At 40.6% G+C, this 16,498-nt stretch overlaps 2 protein-coding genes across 20 annotated transcripts in view; one reads left to right on the top strand and one right to left on the bottom strand.

Annotated features, from left to right (window-relative positions):
• Positions 1 to 16,498, bottom strand: part of LOC140210700 (rifampicin phosphotransferase-like) — a 208,439-nt gene that overhangs the window by 12,789 nt on the left and 179,152 nt on the right. For all 5 annotated transcript variants that reach the window (XM_072279895.1, XM_072279897.1, XM_072279896.1 and 2 more), the window contains 6 exons: positions 14,030 to 14,125; positions 13,612 to 13,769; positions 13,089 to 13,224; positions 10,941 to 11,032; positions 6,378 to 6,505; positions 4,819 to 4,998 (listed from right to left, as the gene is read on the bottom strand). In XM_072279895.1, coding sequence (XP_072135996.1) covers positions 4,819 to 4,998; positions 6,378 to 6,505; positions 10,941 to 11,032; positions 13,089 to 13,224; positions 13,612 to 13,769; positions 14,030 to 14,125 — 790 coding nt within the window. The remainder of the gene's footprint in view (positions 1 to 4,818; positions 4,999 to 6,377; positions 6,506 to 10,940; positions 11,033 to 13,088; positions 13,225 to 13,611; positions 13,770 to 14,029; positions 14,126 to 16,498) is intronic.
• Positions 1 to 16,498, top strand: part of LOC140210701 (uncharacterized) — a 181,250-nt gene that overhangs the window by 71,616 nt on the left and 93,136 nt on the right. The window lies entirely within an intron of this gene.

Below are 16,498 nucleotides of genomic sequence, written 5' to 3'. Positions count from 1 at the left end.
ATGATATAGATGCTGTGGGGAAAATAACATTGATGTCCCAGTGCATCAAAATTCAATTCCTATAGGTTCAGAGCTGGTCAATGGATTGGAGACTAAAGGAACTCTTAGTAGAAATATTTGTGATCTGTGAAAGTATGTGAACATTGGGGTTTTGGAGAGGGAACAGGGAAGTGCCAAGACTGCAGCACCCCAGCAATGTGAAGGTAACTGGGGCAAAGGATTTCAATGTTACTGGAATAGGACAGCAGGAATAAATAAAAAAAAATCTTGCTGTCACTGGTCTTCAAGGAGCTGGAGATGAGAGATCTGAAGCCAAGAGATCTGCTAGATGATTTGGTAGAGTTGGGGGAGAGGCATAGATTGGTAGGATCAGCAGGTTTTCCGAAATAAAGTTAGCACCACCTTTGCTATCCAATCTAAGGACTGAACAGGATGATATTATTCGCTATGCAACATTGCCTTGGAGAACTGCAGGGGAACTTGGACTTTCCTGAGACATAAAACCATAGCACCAGAGTGCAGGAACAGACCCGTCAGTCCACTGCATCCTTACTATCAAGCAGCTATCTATCTTAATCCTTAATTTGATGAAGACAGACGTGAGAAGCAGAGGAACATCTGGAGAAATTTCTGAAATGCCCAGTTCTCTACTGCTGCTGCTACTATGCAATTGAGAATCTCCGGAGGGAAGGCCCCAAAATCTCCAGCTTTGCCTGCTGCTGGCGACCGAGGCTGAGGTCGAAGTGTTCAGCAGAGATGGTACTCGGTACTCGCTGTCGGAGGGCTGATCGGAGCTCGAAGTTTTCGGACGACTCAGAGTCGGACTGTGGTCGGGCATGTCAGGAAGAGTTTTCTTCCTTCTCTCATCTGCGTGAGATGTGGGACTTTCGAGAGAGACCTTGAACTTTTTTACTGTGCCATGGCCTGTTCTTCATCGAGTTATGGTATTGTTGCACTGTTGTAACTATATGTTATAATTATGTGGTTTTTGTTAGTTTTTCAGTCTTGGTCCGTCCTGTGTTTCTGTGATATCACACCGGAGGAATATTGTATCATTTCTTAATGCATGCATTACTAAATGACAATAAAAGAGGACTACGTGTCCTCATAATCTAATCTAATCCAATTTCCAGCACTCTGCTGGAACATTTGATTTTTCAAGTGTTCTTTTAAATACTATTGAAATATTACAGCAGTAAAGTGGGAAATTGCTGGGGGCTTGACAGAGATCTTTGTATCCTCTTTAATGAGGTACAAGGTGTCCTGAGAGTGGAGAATAGTCGATGTTGTTTTGTTTAAGAGCAAAGGGAAAACACCAGGAAATTACGAGCCTTGCATCAGTGCTGAAGATCATATTGCAGGAGATTTTTTTAGGACAAGATTTACAGATTTACTTACATTTGGAAAAATGAACTTATTGCAGGGAAGACCTCATCTCATAGTTGTGATTGAGGGTTCGGAGAGGTGATGAGGATTGGTGAAGGTAGGGCAGTGGATGTTGTCTACATAGACTTTAGTAAAGCATTTAACAAGATCACTCATGCTAAATAGGTCTATTAGATTAAGTATTGTGGGATCTCTGAGTTGGTAAATCTGGATTGGTCATAGAAGATGGGGTTATGGTAGAGGGATGTAATTCTAACTGAACATCTGTGACTAGCGGTGCTCCCTAAGTATCGGTGCTGGTACCTGTGTATAAACAATGCGGATGAAAATGTCGGTGGTCTGAACAGTAAATTTGCAGATGAAAGTAGGCAGAGTTGTTGATGGGGAGGAAAGTTTTCAAAAGGTACAGCAAGATATAGATCATTTGAATATTTGGAGACATGGCATATAAAATTTAATCTGCACAAGTGTAAAATTATACATTTTTGGAGTCAAATGCAATAAATAAAAATAGAGACAAAGGCCAAACCCGGTGTAGGGTCAGTGTCCAGGTTAAAATCCAAAGATAAGGGTTATTTGTGAGGCTAAGAATCTGGGGACAAGGACTAAAGGCCCAGCGGCCTGAGGTTGGAAGCCTGTCAAGATGTGTGATTGTGCAGAGGAGTGGGAAGGGGACTTGCTTTGCTCCTTGTGTTGTTCTATGTAACACTGTGGCATGCTGTGTTTGTGGCCAAATACGTGGTAGCACCTGCAGGCTGCATTCAGCACATCCTTGGGTCATTTGTTAATGCAAATGATATATTTCACAATCTTCGCTTTGATGTACATGTGATAAATTGAATCTCAATGGCAAGACCTTGAGGAGCACTGACGTACAGAAGGGCTTTTTGTGATGAGAGGCACTGATCATGTGGATAGCCAGAGGCTTTTTCCCAAGGCTGAATTGGCTAACACGAGGGGGCATAGTTTTAAGGTGCTTGGAAGTAGGTACAAGAGGATGTAAGAGGTAATTTTTTCCACACACAGTGGTGGGTGCATGGAATGAACTACTAGTGATGGTGGTAGAGGCAGAGACAATAAGGTCTTTTAAGAGACTCCTAGATAAGTACATGGAGCTTAGGAAAATAGAGGGCTATGTAGTAGGAAAATTCTAGGCAGTTTCTAGAGTACATTACATGGTTGGCACATCATTGTGGGCTGATGGGGCTGTAATGTGCTGTAGATTTCTATGTCCTATGTCTACAGCTCCCTAACAGTGGCAACATATATAATTGGATGGTAAAGCAGATATACAGCATGCTTGTCTTCACCATTCAGAGCACTGAATAATGAAGCTGGAAAATCATGTTGCAGCTGTATTATGAGTTCTGGTCATTGCATTAGAGATGTGGATAATATTGGAGAATTTTTCTTGAGGACAGGGTGGCTTGGATTGGAGTGTATTAGCTATAAGGAGAGGTTGGATAAAACTGGGTTCTTTGGAGTGTTGAAGGTTGAAGGCTGGCCTGAGAGAGGTGTATATATTTATAAGAGGCATAGATAGGGTAGTCACGCAACACGAGGAAATCTGCAGGTGCTGGAAATTCAACCAACACATGTCAAAGTTGCTGGTGAACGCAGCAGGCCAGGCAGCATCTCTAGGAAGAGGTACAGTCGACGTTTCGGGCCGAGACCCCTAGTCCTGACGTGCTGCCCGGCCTGCTGCATTCACCAGCAACTTTGATGTGTGTTGATAGGATAGTCAGATTCTTTTGCTTAGTGTGGAAATATCAAAAACTAGAGGGAAAAGATTTGTAAGGGTGAAAGTTCAAAACAGATTTGCAAAACAAGTATTTTTTTTTACACTGTGGTAGGTGTCTGGAACCCAGTACCAGGAAATGTGGTAGCAACACATAACGTTTAAGATGCACTTACAGACACACAGACAGACAGGGAATGAAGGGAATGTAGACCATGTGTAGGCAGATGCAATTAGCTCACCCGCTTCTATTGCAAAAATTCATTCTTAAACCATCATCTTATGTTTTCTATCACCAAGCTAAGTTTGGATTCAATTTTTCAAATTTCTCTGAATCCCTTGGGCCTTACTGATTGTTACCAGTTCTCCGTTACTCAGATTGAAACTCCCTGCATTTCTGTGCAGATAAATCCTATCCCTCAGGATTGTTTCTAATAATTTCTTAACAATGAAACTAGATTGTCACATTTGTAAGTATCTACATTATTGTTGCTGCCCTTAATGAGCAAAGTCACCATATCATTTACTCCAGTCAGCTGGCACTTTGTTAATTAGAGTCCCTGTATTCTCTTCCCTTTTATCCCATTAACAGCCAGGGCTACGTCTCATCAGGCCCCAGGAAACTATCCACTGTTAAGCACAACTCCCTGGTCTAACTAGCACAGTGATACCCAAGCAACACACATCAAAGTTGCTAGTGAACGCAGCAGGCCAGGCAGCATCTCTAGGAAGAGGTATAGTCGATGTTTCGGGCCGAGACGAAGGGGCTCAGCCTGAACTGTCGACTGTACCTCTTCCTAGAGATGCTGCCTGGCCTGCTGCGTTCACCAGCAACTTTGATGTGTGTTGCTTGAATTTCCAGCATCTGCAGAATTCCTCGTGTTTACAGTGATACCCCTAGAGATTTTGGATAAGTGACATTGCACATTGTTTTTATCATCCTCCTGCAATCCCCAAACCCCCAATGTGCCCCCCCCCGACAAGAGAAAACAGTGCAGTCATTTCCTGTATCCATGCCACCAAGTTTGGAACCATGAGATTAAAGGGCTTTGGGCTATGTGGATCCAAGACATGGACTACATTGAGTATAATCTCGTTACTCAAATAAAATTCACGTTTATAATAACATATTTTAGTACAATGCATTACTTGTCCTGTTGGATCAGGAAAAATTGAACTTCTATCTTATTTTGAGCAGGCTAACTTACGAGATCACATTACAACCAAATGGTGCTGACTGAAAGACCCCATTTTTTTTTTTTTTTGCTTTACACACCCTAATTGCCAGTGCTGCATCGCTCTGAGATTATAATTCAGATCTCTACAATAAAAGGGTTCCTGAAAACACGGTGTATTACATTAGCTCTTTTACATCTTTCCAAATACTTCTTTGGGGCAACACACAGAAAATGTTGAAATGAATAAACAGTCAATATTTCAGGCCAAGACCCTTCTTCATGACTAGAAGGGAAGGGTAGATGCCACAATAAAAAGGTGGAGGGAAAGGGAAGGAGGACCACCTAGAAGGTGATAGGTAAAATCGTGTGGCAGAAAGGCAGAAGGAATCTGATAGGAGAGGAGAGAGGGAAGAAGGAGGAAGCACCAGGAGGAGGTGATAGACAGGTGACGAAAAGGGGTAAGAGGCTGGTGTGCGGGACAGTCAATTTAAAAGAGGTATTGTTCGCAGATCTTACCATGTGATAGCAGTCCTCCAATCTCTGTGACCAGTCCCCTGAGTAGAGGAAAGTATGGGCTCCATCCTATGTCTGTGCTTGTTGTAATTAAAATATCCCCTTGTTGGATGCAGCTAGCTTCCTGAATAGTTCTTATAACGCGAGCTGTTCCCTTCACAATCCCGTGGCTCACCATCATACCTACAACAAAAAAATAATGTAGATTTTCATATATATATTTGATCTTCCTAATTTTGACAACAATACTAAGATAATTTGGAAATTGGCTCCTTCAGCTGACGAAAAGAAAACAAAAGACCTGCTTCACCACTGGTACAGAAATGAATTAGGAATTAAACTCTAATATTAGCCATTGTTTTGTATAATGGAGAAGTTTGTACAATTTAACCTGACAATTACGAGAACTGAAGAGCTCTCTTTCATTTGCTTCATAAGGAATAATCTCAATTATGTTGACATTTATCATCATCATCATGTGCGATGTCATATGATGTGGGTGATCTTAGTCTGTAACAAATTCGACAGAAGTGCCTTCTTCTTGACAGTGTCTTTACAAGAAGGGTGCCCCAGCCATTATCAATACTCTTCAGAAATAGTCTGCCTGCTGTCAGTGGTCGCATAACCAGGGCTCCTATGACCATCCACCTCGTCTTCCCATGGTTTCACGTGACTCTAATCTGTGGGGCGGGTGGGGGGGGGAGAAACGGGATTTAAACAGATGCTACACCTTGCCCAAGGGTGATCTGCAAGTTAGTGGAGGGAAGAAGCCCTATAGCCCTATGTCTCCTTCGGTCGAGACGTATCTCCACCCCGCTACCCAATGTAGACAGTAGAGATCACAAATCTGGAGCAAAAGCTAAATCCTGGAGTAACTCAGCAGGTCAGGCAGCGTTCATGGAGGGAAGAAGTCAGTGTTCTGTGTCAGGACTCTTCACAGGGAATGTGTACAGCATGCTTGTCATCACTGTTTCTGCGTTTGAGTACAAAAGTCTGGAAGTAATATTGCAGCTGTATAAGACTCTGGTTAGGTGACATTAAGAGTACTGTGTCCAGTTCAGGTCACTGCATTATAGGAAGGAAATGGTTACTTTGGTGAGAGTGCAGAAGAGACTCAACTATGATGAGAGAGCAACAAAAATTGGAGAAATGTGTTTTCTCCGGCATGCTGGAGGCTGAGGGGTGATCTGATTTTTTAAAAAGTGTAAAATTATTAGAGGCATAATCAGAGGAGATGATCTTTTTTACCCCCAACGTGAAAATGCGAAATACTCAAGGGCATGGCCCTAAGGTGTGGGGCAAGTTTGAAGGGGATTTTATGAGACAAATTTGTTTTTACATTTATTAGTATTAAGTGCCTGAAACTTTCTGCTGGGCAGTGGTAGAAGAAGATATGATAGCAACAATTAAGAGGCATTTAGACAAACAAATGAACGGACAGGGAATAGAGGGATATAGGTCATGTGCACTCAGATGGTTTTTGAAATCTGCATCACGGTCAGCACAGACATTGTGGGCCCGAGGGCCTGTTCCCGAGCTGTACTGTCCATGCTCACTGTTACCTTTCAATGTGAACTTTGTTCCATTTTTCCCACTTTGACATTGATTGATTGGCTGTGGTTTACCGATATTCATTTCTTTAAACTGTAGATCCATTTGTCTCCCCAGTAATTTTCTCCGACACTGGGCTCTACATTAATGAGATAACACCTGTGTTAGATGACCATAAAAATGGAAATTACAAAATGGAATTTAGTGTTCAGCCAAAAAGAAATGATCAGATACTAAATCTGCAGGACAGAGCAGCACACAATTGCAACTAGTAGAGCTGCCAACTTCCTGCTCCAGTGACCTGGGTTTAATCCTGATCGCCGACGCCCTTTGTGCTGAGTTGGAACATTGTCCCTGCCACCATACTGGCTTCCTTTCACATCTGAAATAAGTGCAAGTTGGTAGGTTAATTGGTCTGCTCTCAGTCAGGGGTTCCCAACCTGGAGTCGATGAATCCCTTACTTACCATGGCATAAAAAAGTTGCAAACCCCTGCTCTAGACTAAAATTGGCAGGGGCATTGCTTAAACTACTTTGATAGGGAGATGGGAACCAGAGGATGGGGTAGTTGGAATACAACGAGATGTGGTGTGCAAAATTGCAGTCAGTAGAATAAGTTGCAGTGTAACATGGGAACAAAATTAGAAAGGGTGACAAATATTGAACTGAAGATGTTATATTTGTGTGCATGCAGTATACAGAATAAGGTGGATGAACTTGTGACACAGCTACAGATTGGTAGGTATAATGTTGTGAGTATCGCTGAAAGAATATCATAGTTGGGAGCTTAACAACAAAGGATACACATTGTATCAAAAGGACAGTCAGGCAGGTGGGGGGGGGCTCCATTGATATAAAAAAAAAATGAAATCAAATCCTTAGAGTGAGGTGACATAGGATTGGAAAATGTAGAATTCTTTTGAGTAGAGGTAAGAAATTGTAAGAGTAGAAAGACCCTTTTGGGAATTATATACAGGCCTTAAAATAGTAACCATGATGTGGGGTATAAATTACAATGGGAGACAGAAAACATATGTAGACAGGGGAATGTTACAATTGTCATGGGGGATTTCAATATGCAGGTAGATTGGGAAAGTCATGTTGACGCTGTATCCTAAGAGAGATTTTGTAGAATGCCTATAAGATGCCTTTTTAGAACAACTTGTGGTTGACCCCTCCAGGGTAAAGTCTGTTCTGAATTGGGCGTTCTACAATGAACCAGATTTGATTAGAGACCTTAAAGGAAACCTTAAGAGGGCAGATAATTGATAGAATTCACCCGACAACTAGAGAAGGAGAAGATGAAGTTAGATGCATTAGTATTGCAGTGAAGTAAAGAGAATTATGGAGACATGGGAGAGAAGCTGGCCAAAGTTGATTGAAAGGGTACATGAGCAGGGGTGATGGTAGAACAGCAACAGCTAGAAATTCTGGGAGAAATTCAGAAGGCTCAGGTCAGATGAATTCCCAAAAAAGAAGTATTCTCAAGGCAGGATGATGATGCAACCATAGCTGACAACGGAAATCAAAAACAACATAAAAGCAAAAGAGAGGGAATAAAATAAAACAACAGTTAGAGGATAGGGAAACTTTTACAAACCAACAGAAGGCAATGAAAAAGCCATAAGAAGTAAAAAAATGAAGTACGAAGGTAAGCTAGCCAATAATTTCAGAGGACATGATGTGTTTTCAGATATATAAAGAGTAAAAGAGAGGCTAGAGTAGATATCAGCCCCGCAGGTGAGATAGAAATAGAGGACTAGGAAATGGCGGATAAACTAAATAAGTATTTTGGATCTGTCTTCACTGTGGAACAAACTAACAGTATGGCTGAAGTTCAAAAGTTCACATGTATCAGTCTCACAGTGGAATACAGGGATTTACAGAGGCATGACAGAGGATCTTGCCCAGGTGGATTGGAGGAGGATTCTGGCAGGGATGATGGCAGAGCAGAGATGGCTGAAGTTTCTGGGAATAGTTCTCAAGGTGCAGGATAGATATGTCCCACAGAGGAAGAAGTTCTCAGGGATAGGCAACCATGGCTGACAAGAGAAGTTAACGACTGCATAAAAGCCCAGGAAAGGGCATATAAGGTAGCAAAAGTGAATGGGAAGTTGGATGATTGGGATGCTTTTAAAATCCAACAAAAGGCAACTAAAAAACCTACAAGAAGAGAAAAAATGAAATTTGAAGGGAGACTAGCCAGAAATGTAAAGCAAGATACCTAAAGTAATTTCAGTTACATAAATAGTAAAAGGGAGGTGAGAGTTGATATTGGACCACTGGAAAATGATGCTGGTGAGGTAGTAATGGGGAACAAAGAAATGGCAGATGAACTTAATGGGTATTTTGCATCTGTCTTCACATGAAAACCACTAGCAGTGTGCCAGAGGTCCATGAGTGTCAGGGAGCAGGAGTAAGTGCCATTGCTATCACAAAGAAAAAAAGTGCTAAGCAATCCCAAAGGTCTTAAGGTGGGTAAGTCACCTGGACCAGATGGACTACATTACAGAGGTTGCTGAAGAGATAACACATGCATTGGTCATGATCTTTCAAGGATCACTTGATTCTCACATGGTCCCAGAGGACTGGAAAATTGCAAATATCACTTCAGCCCTTAAGAAGGGAGGAAGACAAAAGAAAGAAAATTATAGGCCAGTTAGCCTAACTTCAGTGGTTGGGGAAGTTCTTTGAGGAAGTAACAAGCAGGGTGGACAAAGAAAAGGCAGTGGATGTCATTTACTTGGATTTTCAGGAGGCGTTTGATAAGGTGCCAGACATGAAGCTGGTTTACAAGATAAAATTGGTGTTACAGGAAAGATACTGCCTTTGATAGTGGAATGGCTTACAGGCAGGAGGGAGCAAGTGGGAATAAAAGGAGCCTTTTCTGATTGGCTGCTGGTATTCCTCAGGGGTTAGTATTGGGTCCGCTACTTTTCACATTGTTTGTCAATGACTTAGATAATGGAATTGATGGCTTTGTGGCAAAGTTTGCGGATGATATAAAGATAGGTGGAGGGGTAGGTAGTGCTAAGGAAGCAATGCGATTGCAACAGGACAGACAAGTTGGAAGAATGGGCAAAAACGTGACTGATGGAATACAGTGTTGGAAAATGTATGATAATGCATTTTGGTAAAAGGAACAATAGTGCAGACTATTATCTAAATGGGGAGAAGGTTTAAACATCAGAGGTGCAGAGGGACTTAGGCGTCCTCGTGCAAGACTCCCTGAAGTTCAATTTACAGGTTGAGTCTGTGGTAAAGAAAGCAAATGCAGTGTTGGCATTTATTTCAAGGGGAATAGAATATAAAAGCAAGGAGATAATGCTCAGCCATTATAAGATACTAGTCAGGCTGCACTTGGTGTATTGTCAATAGTTTTGGACTCCATATCTCAAAAAGGATGTGTTGTCATCGGAGAGAGTCTAGGAGGTTCACGAGGGTGATTCCAGCAGTGAATGGGGTTAATATATGAGGAGTGTTTGGCTGCTTTGGACCTGTGCTTATTTGAATTTAGAAGAATGCAGGGGTATCGTATTGAAACCTACCGAATGTTGAAAGGACTAGATAGCATGGATGTGGAGAAGGTGTTTCTTGGGTGGGGGTATCCAGAACTAGAGAGAGCAGCCTCAAAATTGAGGAACAACCTTTCAGAACAGAGGTAAGGAGGAAGTTTTTTAGCCAGAGAATAGTAAATCTGTGGAATGCTCTGCCACACACGATGGTAGAGGTCAAGTCCATGTGTATGTTTAAGGTGGAAGTTGATTGTTTCCTGATCAGACAGGGCATCAAAGGATATGGTGAGAGGGCAGGTGTATGGGGTTGAGTGAGATCTGGAATCAGCCAGGAGCAGACTCGATGGGCTGAATGGCATAATTCTTCTCCTATGTCTTATGGTCTATGGTCTAAGTGTTGTGGGACAGAAGCAAATGCAATGGCCATCACTAGGGGAAAAAGTGTTTGTCAAGCTGAAAGGTCTGATGGTGGATAAGTCACTTGGACCAAATGGACTATACACCAGGGGTTCTCAAAGGGGTAGCTGGAGAAATTGTGAAGGCATTGACAATGATCTTTCAAGAATCATTAAATTCTGGCATGCTGCTGGAGGACTGGAAAATTGCAAATTTCACTGCATTCAAGAGTGGCTGAGGCAGAAGAAAGGATATAATAGGCCAGTTAGCCTGTGGTTAAGAAGATGAAGTCTATTATTAAAGAGGAAGTTTTGGAGTACTTGGACGCCCATAATAAAATAGGCCAAAGTCAGCATGGTTTCCCTGAAAGGTTTCTTAGAGAAAGCAGGGCAATGGGTTTGAGGGGGAAAATAAATCAGCCACATTGAAGTTGCAGAGCAGACATAATGGGCTGAATGACCTAATTCTGCTCCAATTTCTTAGCTTTTATATTGGTATGTATGCTGGGGGGAGGTGCTGTGTGTTGTTGATGGGTGTGTATTTAGTGTACATGGATGGGTGCTTGATCATCACTGTGGACTCCAGAGAGCAGAAGGGGCTAAGTCTGTGCTATATGACTAACGTTTTTACTGACTTGTAAATGAGATAATTCAATCTTTCCTACCTGGTTATCATTGACATTGACCTCTGCTGAAGTATCTGTCCAATTTCTGAATGTGTTAGGAAGAACAGCAGGTCCTCATCTGGTAAATAACCCTGAAAATTTAAGGAAATATTTAATAATATTCAGACTCATACCGTTAGTTCTGTCTGCACTGAACTGTTGCCACAATCTATGGACACACTTTTAATATTTTTGCTTATTTATTATTATTTTGTTTATTTTTTATCTTTTTGTATTTGCACAGTTTGTTGTTTTTTTGCACATTGACTGGCCATCTTGTGTGTAGCTTTTCATTGCTTCTGTGAATGCTGCAAGAAAATTAATCTCAGGGTAGTATATAGCAACATATATGTATTTTGATGATAAATTTACTTTCAACTTTACACATTTGACTGCCTCAGAAAAGCAGCTTATATAATCAAAGCCTGAAACCTCTTCTCCTCCTTACATCGAGCCAAAGATATTAAAGTATGAAGACACGCACCACCACGCTCAAGGGCGATTTCTTTCCTGCTGTCGTAGGGCTCCTGAACAGACTGCTTATACATCAGAGATGATTTCTGAACCTCACAATGTTGCTCAGCATGAGCATTCTGTTAATGCTTTTCCTTTGCATTATTTCAATGTAATTACGTTTTGAAATGATACAAGTAGAATATATTTCCAAGGATGTTGCCACAGCTTTAGGTACTGATTTATAAGGAGAGGTTGGAAGAGCTAGGACTTTACTCCTTAGAGTGCAGGAGACTGAAAGGTGATCTTATAGAAGTGTATAACATTTTAATGGCCATAGATAGGATGAATGTACTCAGTCTTTTTTTCCAGAGTTTGCATATCAAGAACTAGAGAGGACTGGTTTAAAATGAGAGGAGAAAAATATAAAAGGAACTTGAGAGACATTTTTTGTTTAAACCCAATGGGCGGTGTCAATACTGTATCACTGCACATGGAGTAGTGGAGGCATGCACAATAACAACACCTAAAAGACAGCTGGGCAGGTATATGGATTGAAAAGTTTTAGAATGGGCCAAATAGTGCCAGATGGGACTAGCTTGGATAGGGCACCTTAGTCAACATGGTCCAGTTGGTCCAAAGGGCCTGATTCAATGCTGCTTGACTCCGTATGCTGGACAAATCTTATTAATTCATCATCTGATCTTCGTTGCCAGGATCTTTCACTTATGTTAACTACAATAGTACAGCTGAGACAAAAGTGAAAAACTTAGGAACCTTAGGAACATTGATGTACTGTGGGATCTTCTGGTGCAAATCCATAGCTCACTGAAAGTGGCAACATAATGGCTCAGATTGTGAAGAAGACATATGGCATGCTTGCATTTAAGCATTGGGTGTAATGGCTGCAAAGTCATGTTCCAGTTATATAAAACTTCGGTTAAGCCACGTGTGTGCATTTTTGGTCACCACACTATAGAAAGAATATGGTGGCTATTGGAGAGGGTATAGAAGAGATTCACCAGGGTATTAGATTGGACAGCATTAGTTATAAGAAGAGGTTGGACAAACTTGGATTCTTTCTCTGAAGCATCCAAGTCTGAGAGGTACCTTGACAGAAATATATAAAATAATGAAAAGCGTAGATAGGGTAAATAGTCTTTTTACACAGGGTTGAAATACTTAAGGTGAGAGGATTACAGTTTAAAGGAGAGTTGCAAAGTAAGTTTCATCTTACACAGAGAGTAGAAGGTGCCTTCTACCAGATAAGGTGGTAGAAGCAGATTCACCAGCCATGTTTAAGAGGCATTTGGACAGACAGATAAACAGGCAGGGAATGGAGAGATATATCCAAGTGCAGGCAAATTGGATTATTTGAGATTGGAGTCATGTTTGGTGCAGATATGATGGGCTAAAGGGCCTGTTCCTATGATGTGCTAGTCTATGTTTTATTGCATTGAATCGTTTATCATCATGTTTGTGGTTTTAATTTATCAGGTTGTGTTTGAAATGTTAAATCTGTAGATCTGGGTCATGGAAGTTAATCATTCATTTACATCTTGGGGGCTGGCACAGGATTTAATGGACACAACCCTAGAATTATTTTGTTCTACAGTACTCATAACCTGCACAGATATAAAATGAAAGTCCCTTTTAAAGAACATGCAATGAGTCTAAGTGAGTAAGAATCCTCACCTCCTGTACCATAAGTTTGGCCAGCTTCCAATAGGCAACCTTAAAGATATCATGCAATCTGACTGCTTCAGCCTTCAGTAATTCTCTGTCAGCAATGGCTTTCCTCGCCTTTGGCAACAACAAGCGCAGGGCAATTCTGTAATGACAACAATAACGTTGTGCATCTGAAAATCTTGATCATGGGAAATACTGTGTGGTGCATCACTGGAGCATTAGCATATCACATAATGAGATGGTTTGGTCAAAATGATAACTTATTAAGTATACAATAAGCAATTTTCTGTAATTGTTGGTAATCAGCTAGTAATTCTCCACTTCACTCCAAAACCTAAGGTATATCCCTTTCTTATTTTACTTTTATTATGTCTTTATTTTCCCATAAATACCTGCAAGAAAATGAATCTCAAGGCAATATATGGTGTCATATTCATACTTTGATAATAAGTCTACTTTGACCTTTGAACAGTAATTCAAGACCAATATGAGTATGTATCAGTAGGATATCCAAAGTATTCTCACGTACTTTCTAATCAAAGTAATGTTGGACTTCAGGGAATCAACAGCCTCCTCTGGAGACAACACTGTTTCTTTAACAACAGTGTTGGTGTTCTGTAAATTTGCCTGGATTGCTGGCAGCAGCTTTGTTGGATCATTTCTCCATGACTTTTCACGCAATTCAGTCTGCAAAAATAAAGGATTTGCTCACTGATCACAATCTGCTGTTAATCAAGGACCATTCTGAACAATTCACCAACCCACAAGCACCATCTCATTATCTATCTTCTGCCCCATTTACTTATTTTTGTAACTTACAGTAATCTGTATGTCTGGTGCTATACTTCTGCTGCAGAACAAATTTCACAACACGTGTCAGTGGTAACAAACCCAATTCTAATACACTGCAATTGTCCACACTGTTTGAATTGTAATAAGACACTTACTTCTCTGAAGCAGCGGAAACCATGCTTCTGCAAGAAATTCTGAAACATCCGACCAGCTTCACCACTCTCCGGAGACAGCAGCCAAGATACTGCAGTCTGGTTAAAGAAAGTTTGCAACAATTTGTTTCAATTTCTTTTCTGCAACATACTTAAAGCTTTAAGTTATCAACTTATTCTCATATTTTCATGCTTTTGAGGAACAAGCCATTGGACCTATTGAATCTATGGCAGAATAGATTACAAGGAAGTAAATGGAGGAATTCCAGTTAATCCCATTCCTCAGCTTAGTTGCTTGTAATCAATTCTCTAGCATTTGAAATTCTTATATATATTTGCATGTTGTTATGTACATGCATTGGCATTTTAGAATATACGTTTTCTGATTTGGTTTCTGATATGCTAGTTGACTATTTCATTTAAGGTGCGACTGAGAGGACGACAAGAAAGCAAACAATTTAATTTCTATAAAGGCTCTTTGTAGAAGGCAGAATAAGATGGCATTGTTACAATTTAGTATTTTCAGCACTGGTATCAATTTTACACTTGTAAAACAAAATGCTTTCTATATCCTTTATGCATGATTGAAAAGAGGTGTGGTTTCATAAATTCAATTATTTTGCCTTGTTCATTATTCAACAAGTTAAGAAAATGGAAGTTTCTTATGTAAACTGGATTATAGACAAATTCATAGGAATTTCCTTCACAAAAAAAGGAATCCTCAAAAAAAATTAAACAATCCATGTGTGAAATTCAACAAACATATCTCAGTGAAACCCGCAGTTTTTTTTACAAGCTTCAACTAGATGGATAAAAGATGAATATTTTCCTTGGTCGAGGAGTCTGGAGCCAGTGCTCACAGTCTTAGTAAATTATTTAGCACAGTGATCATGGTCTAAGTAAGTTACTTAGCATAGAAATCAGAAGAAATTTCCACAATGAACATCTAGTGAATTTTGGAGATACTTCCTGGTGGCTCAGACACTGATAGTTGAAGATCAAGGATTTTCGGATATTAAGAGAATCAAGAGGTATAAAGGTAATGCAGAAAAAAAAATGGAGCTGAGGGTAGATGAGCTGCCATGATGTTCGTGCTTACTTGAACAGACTCATAAGGGCCAGATGACAATTCTGGATCTAATACTTATTTTCTTAAAGACCATAAGATATAAGAGCAGAATTAGGCGTTTTGGCCCAAGTATTCCACTCCGCAACTTCATCATGGCTGATTCATTTTCTCTCTCAGACTCAATCACCTGCCTTCTCCATATATCCACTCGTGTTGACTTATCAAGAAACTATCAACCTCTGCCTTAAATGTACCCAATAATTTGGCCTCCACAGCCACCTGAGGCAACAAATTCCACAGATTCACCATGCTGTAGCTAAAGATATTCCTCATCTCTGTTCTAAAAGGACATCCCTCAATTCTGAGTTTGTGTCCTCTAGCTTTGGACTCCATAACCACTGGAAACATCCTCTTCACATACATTTTATTGAAGCATTTCAACATTCCATATAATAACCATATAACAATTACATCACGGAAACAGGCCATCTCGACCCTTCTAGTCCATGCCGAACTCTTACTCTCACCTAGTCCCACCGACCTGCACTCAGCCCATAACCCTCCATTCCTTTCCTGTTCATGTAGCTATCCAATTTAACTTTAAATGACAACATCGAACCTGCCTCAACTACTTCTGCTGGAAACTTGTTCCACACAGCTACCACTCTCTGGGTAAAGAAGTTCCCCCTCATGTTACCCCTAAACTTTTGCCCTTTAACTCTCAACTCATGTCCTCTTGTTTGAATTTCCCCCACTCTCAGTGGAAAAAGCCTATCCACGTCAACACTATCTATCTTCCTCATAATTTTAAATACCTCTATCAAGTCCCCCCTCAACCTTCTACGCTCCAAAGAATAAAGACCCAACTTGTTCAACCTTTCTCTGTAACTTAGGAGATGAAACTCAGGTAACATTCTAGTAAATCTTCTCTGTACTCTCTCAATTTTGTTGACATTTTTCCTATAATTCGGTGACCAGAACTGTACACAATACTCCAGATTTGGCCTTACCAATGCCCTGTACAATTTCAACATAACATCCCAACTCCTATACTCAATGCTCTGATTTATAAAGGCCAGCATACCAAAAGTTTTCTTCACCACCCTATCCACATGAGATTCCACCTTCAGGGAACTATGCACCATTATTCCTAGATCCCTCTGTTCTACTGCATTCTTCAATGCCCTACCATTTACCATGTATAAATTCACAGCTAGAGAATTTTGGAGATACTTCCTGGAGGCTCAGGCATTGATTTCACTGATAGCTGAAGATCAAGGGCTTTCAGATATTAAGAGAATCAAGAGGTATAGAGGTATGCAGAAAAAAATTACCATGTATATTCATTAAGTTTCAATGAGGTCACCCCTCATTCTTCTGAATTCCCATGAGTACAGTCCCAG

This window comes from Mobula birostris, chromosome 15, assembly GCF_030028105.1.
Source record: "Mobula birostris isolate sMobBir1 chromosome 15, sMobBir1.hap1, whole genome shotgun sequence".
Taxonomy (NCBI): Eukaryota; Metazoa; Chordata; class Chondrichthyes; order Myliobatiformes; family Myliobatidae; genus Mobula; species Mobula birostris.
Note: the sequence above shows the minus strand (reverse complement) of the source record. Positions and strands in the feature narration are given on the sequence as shown.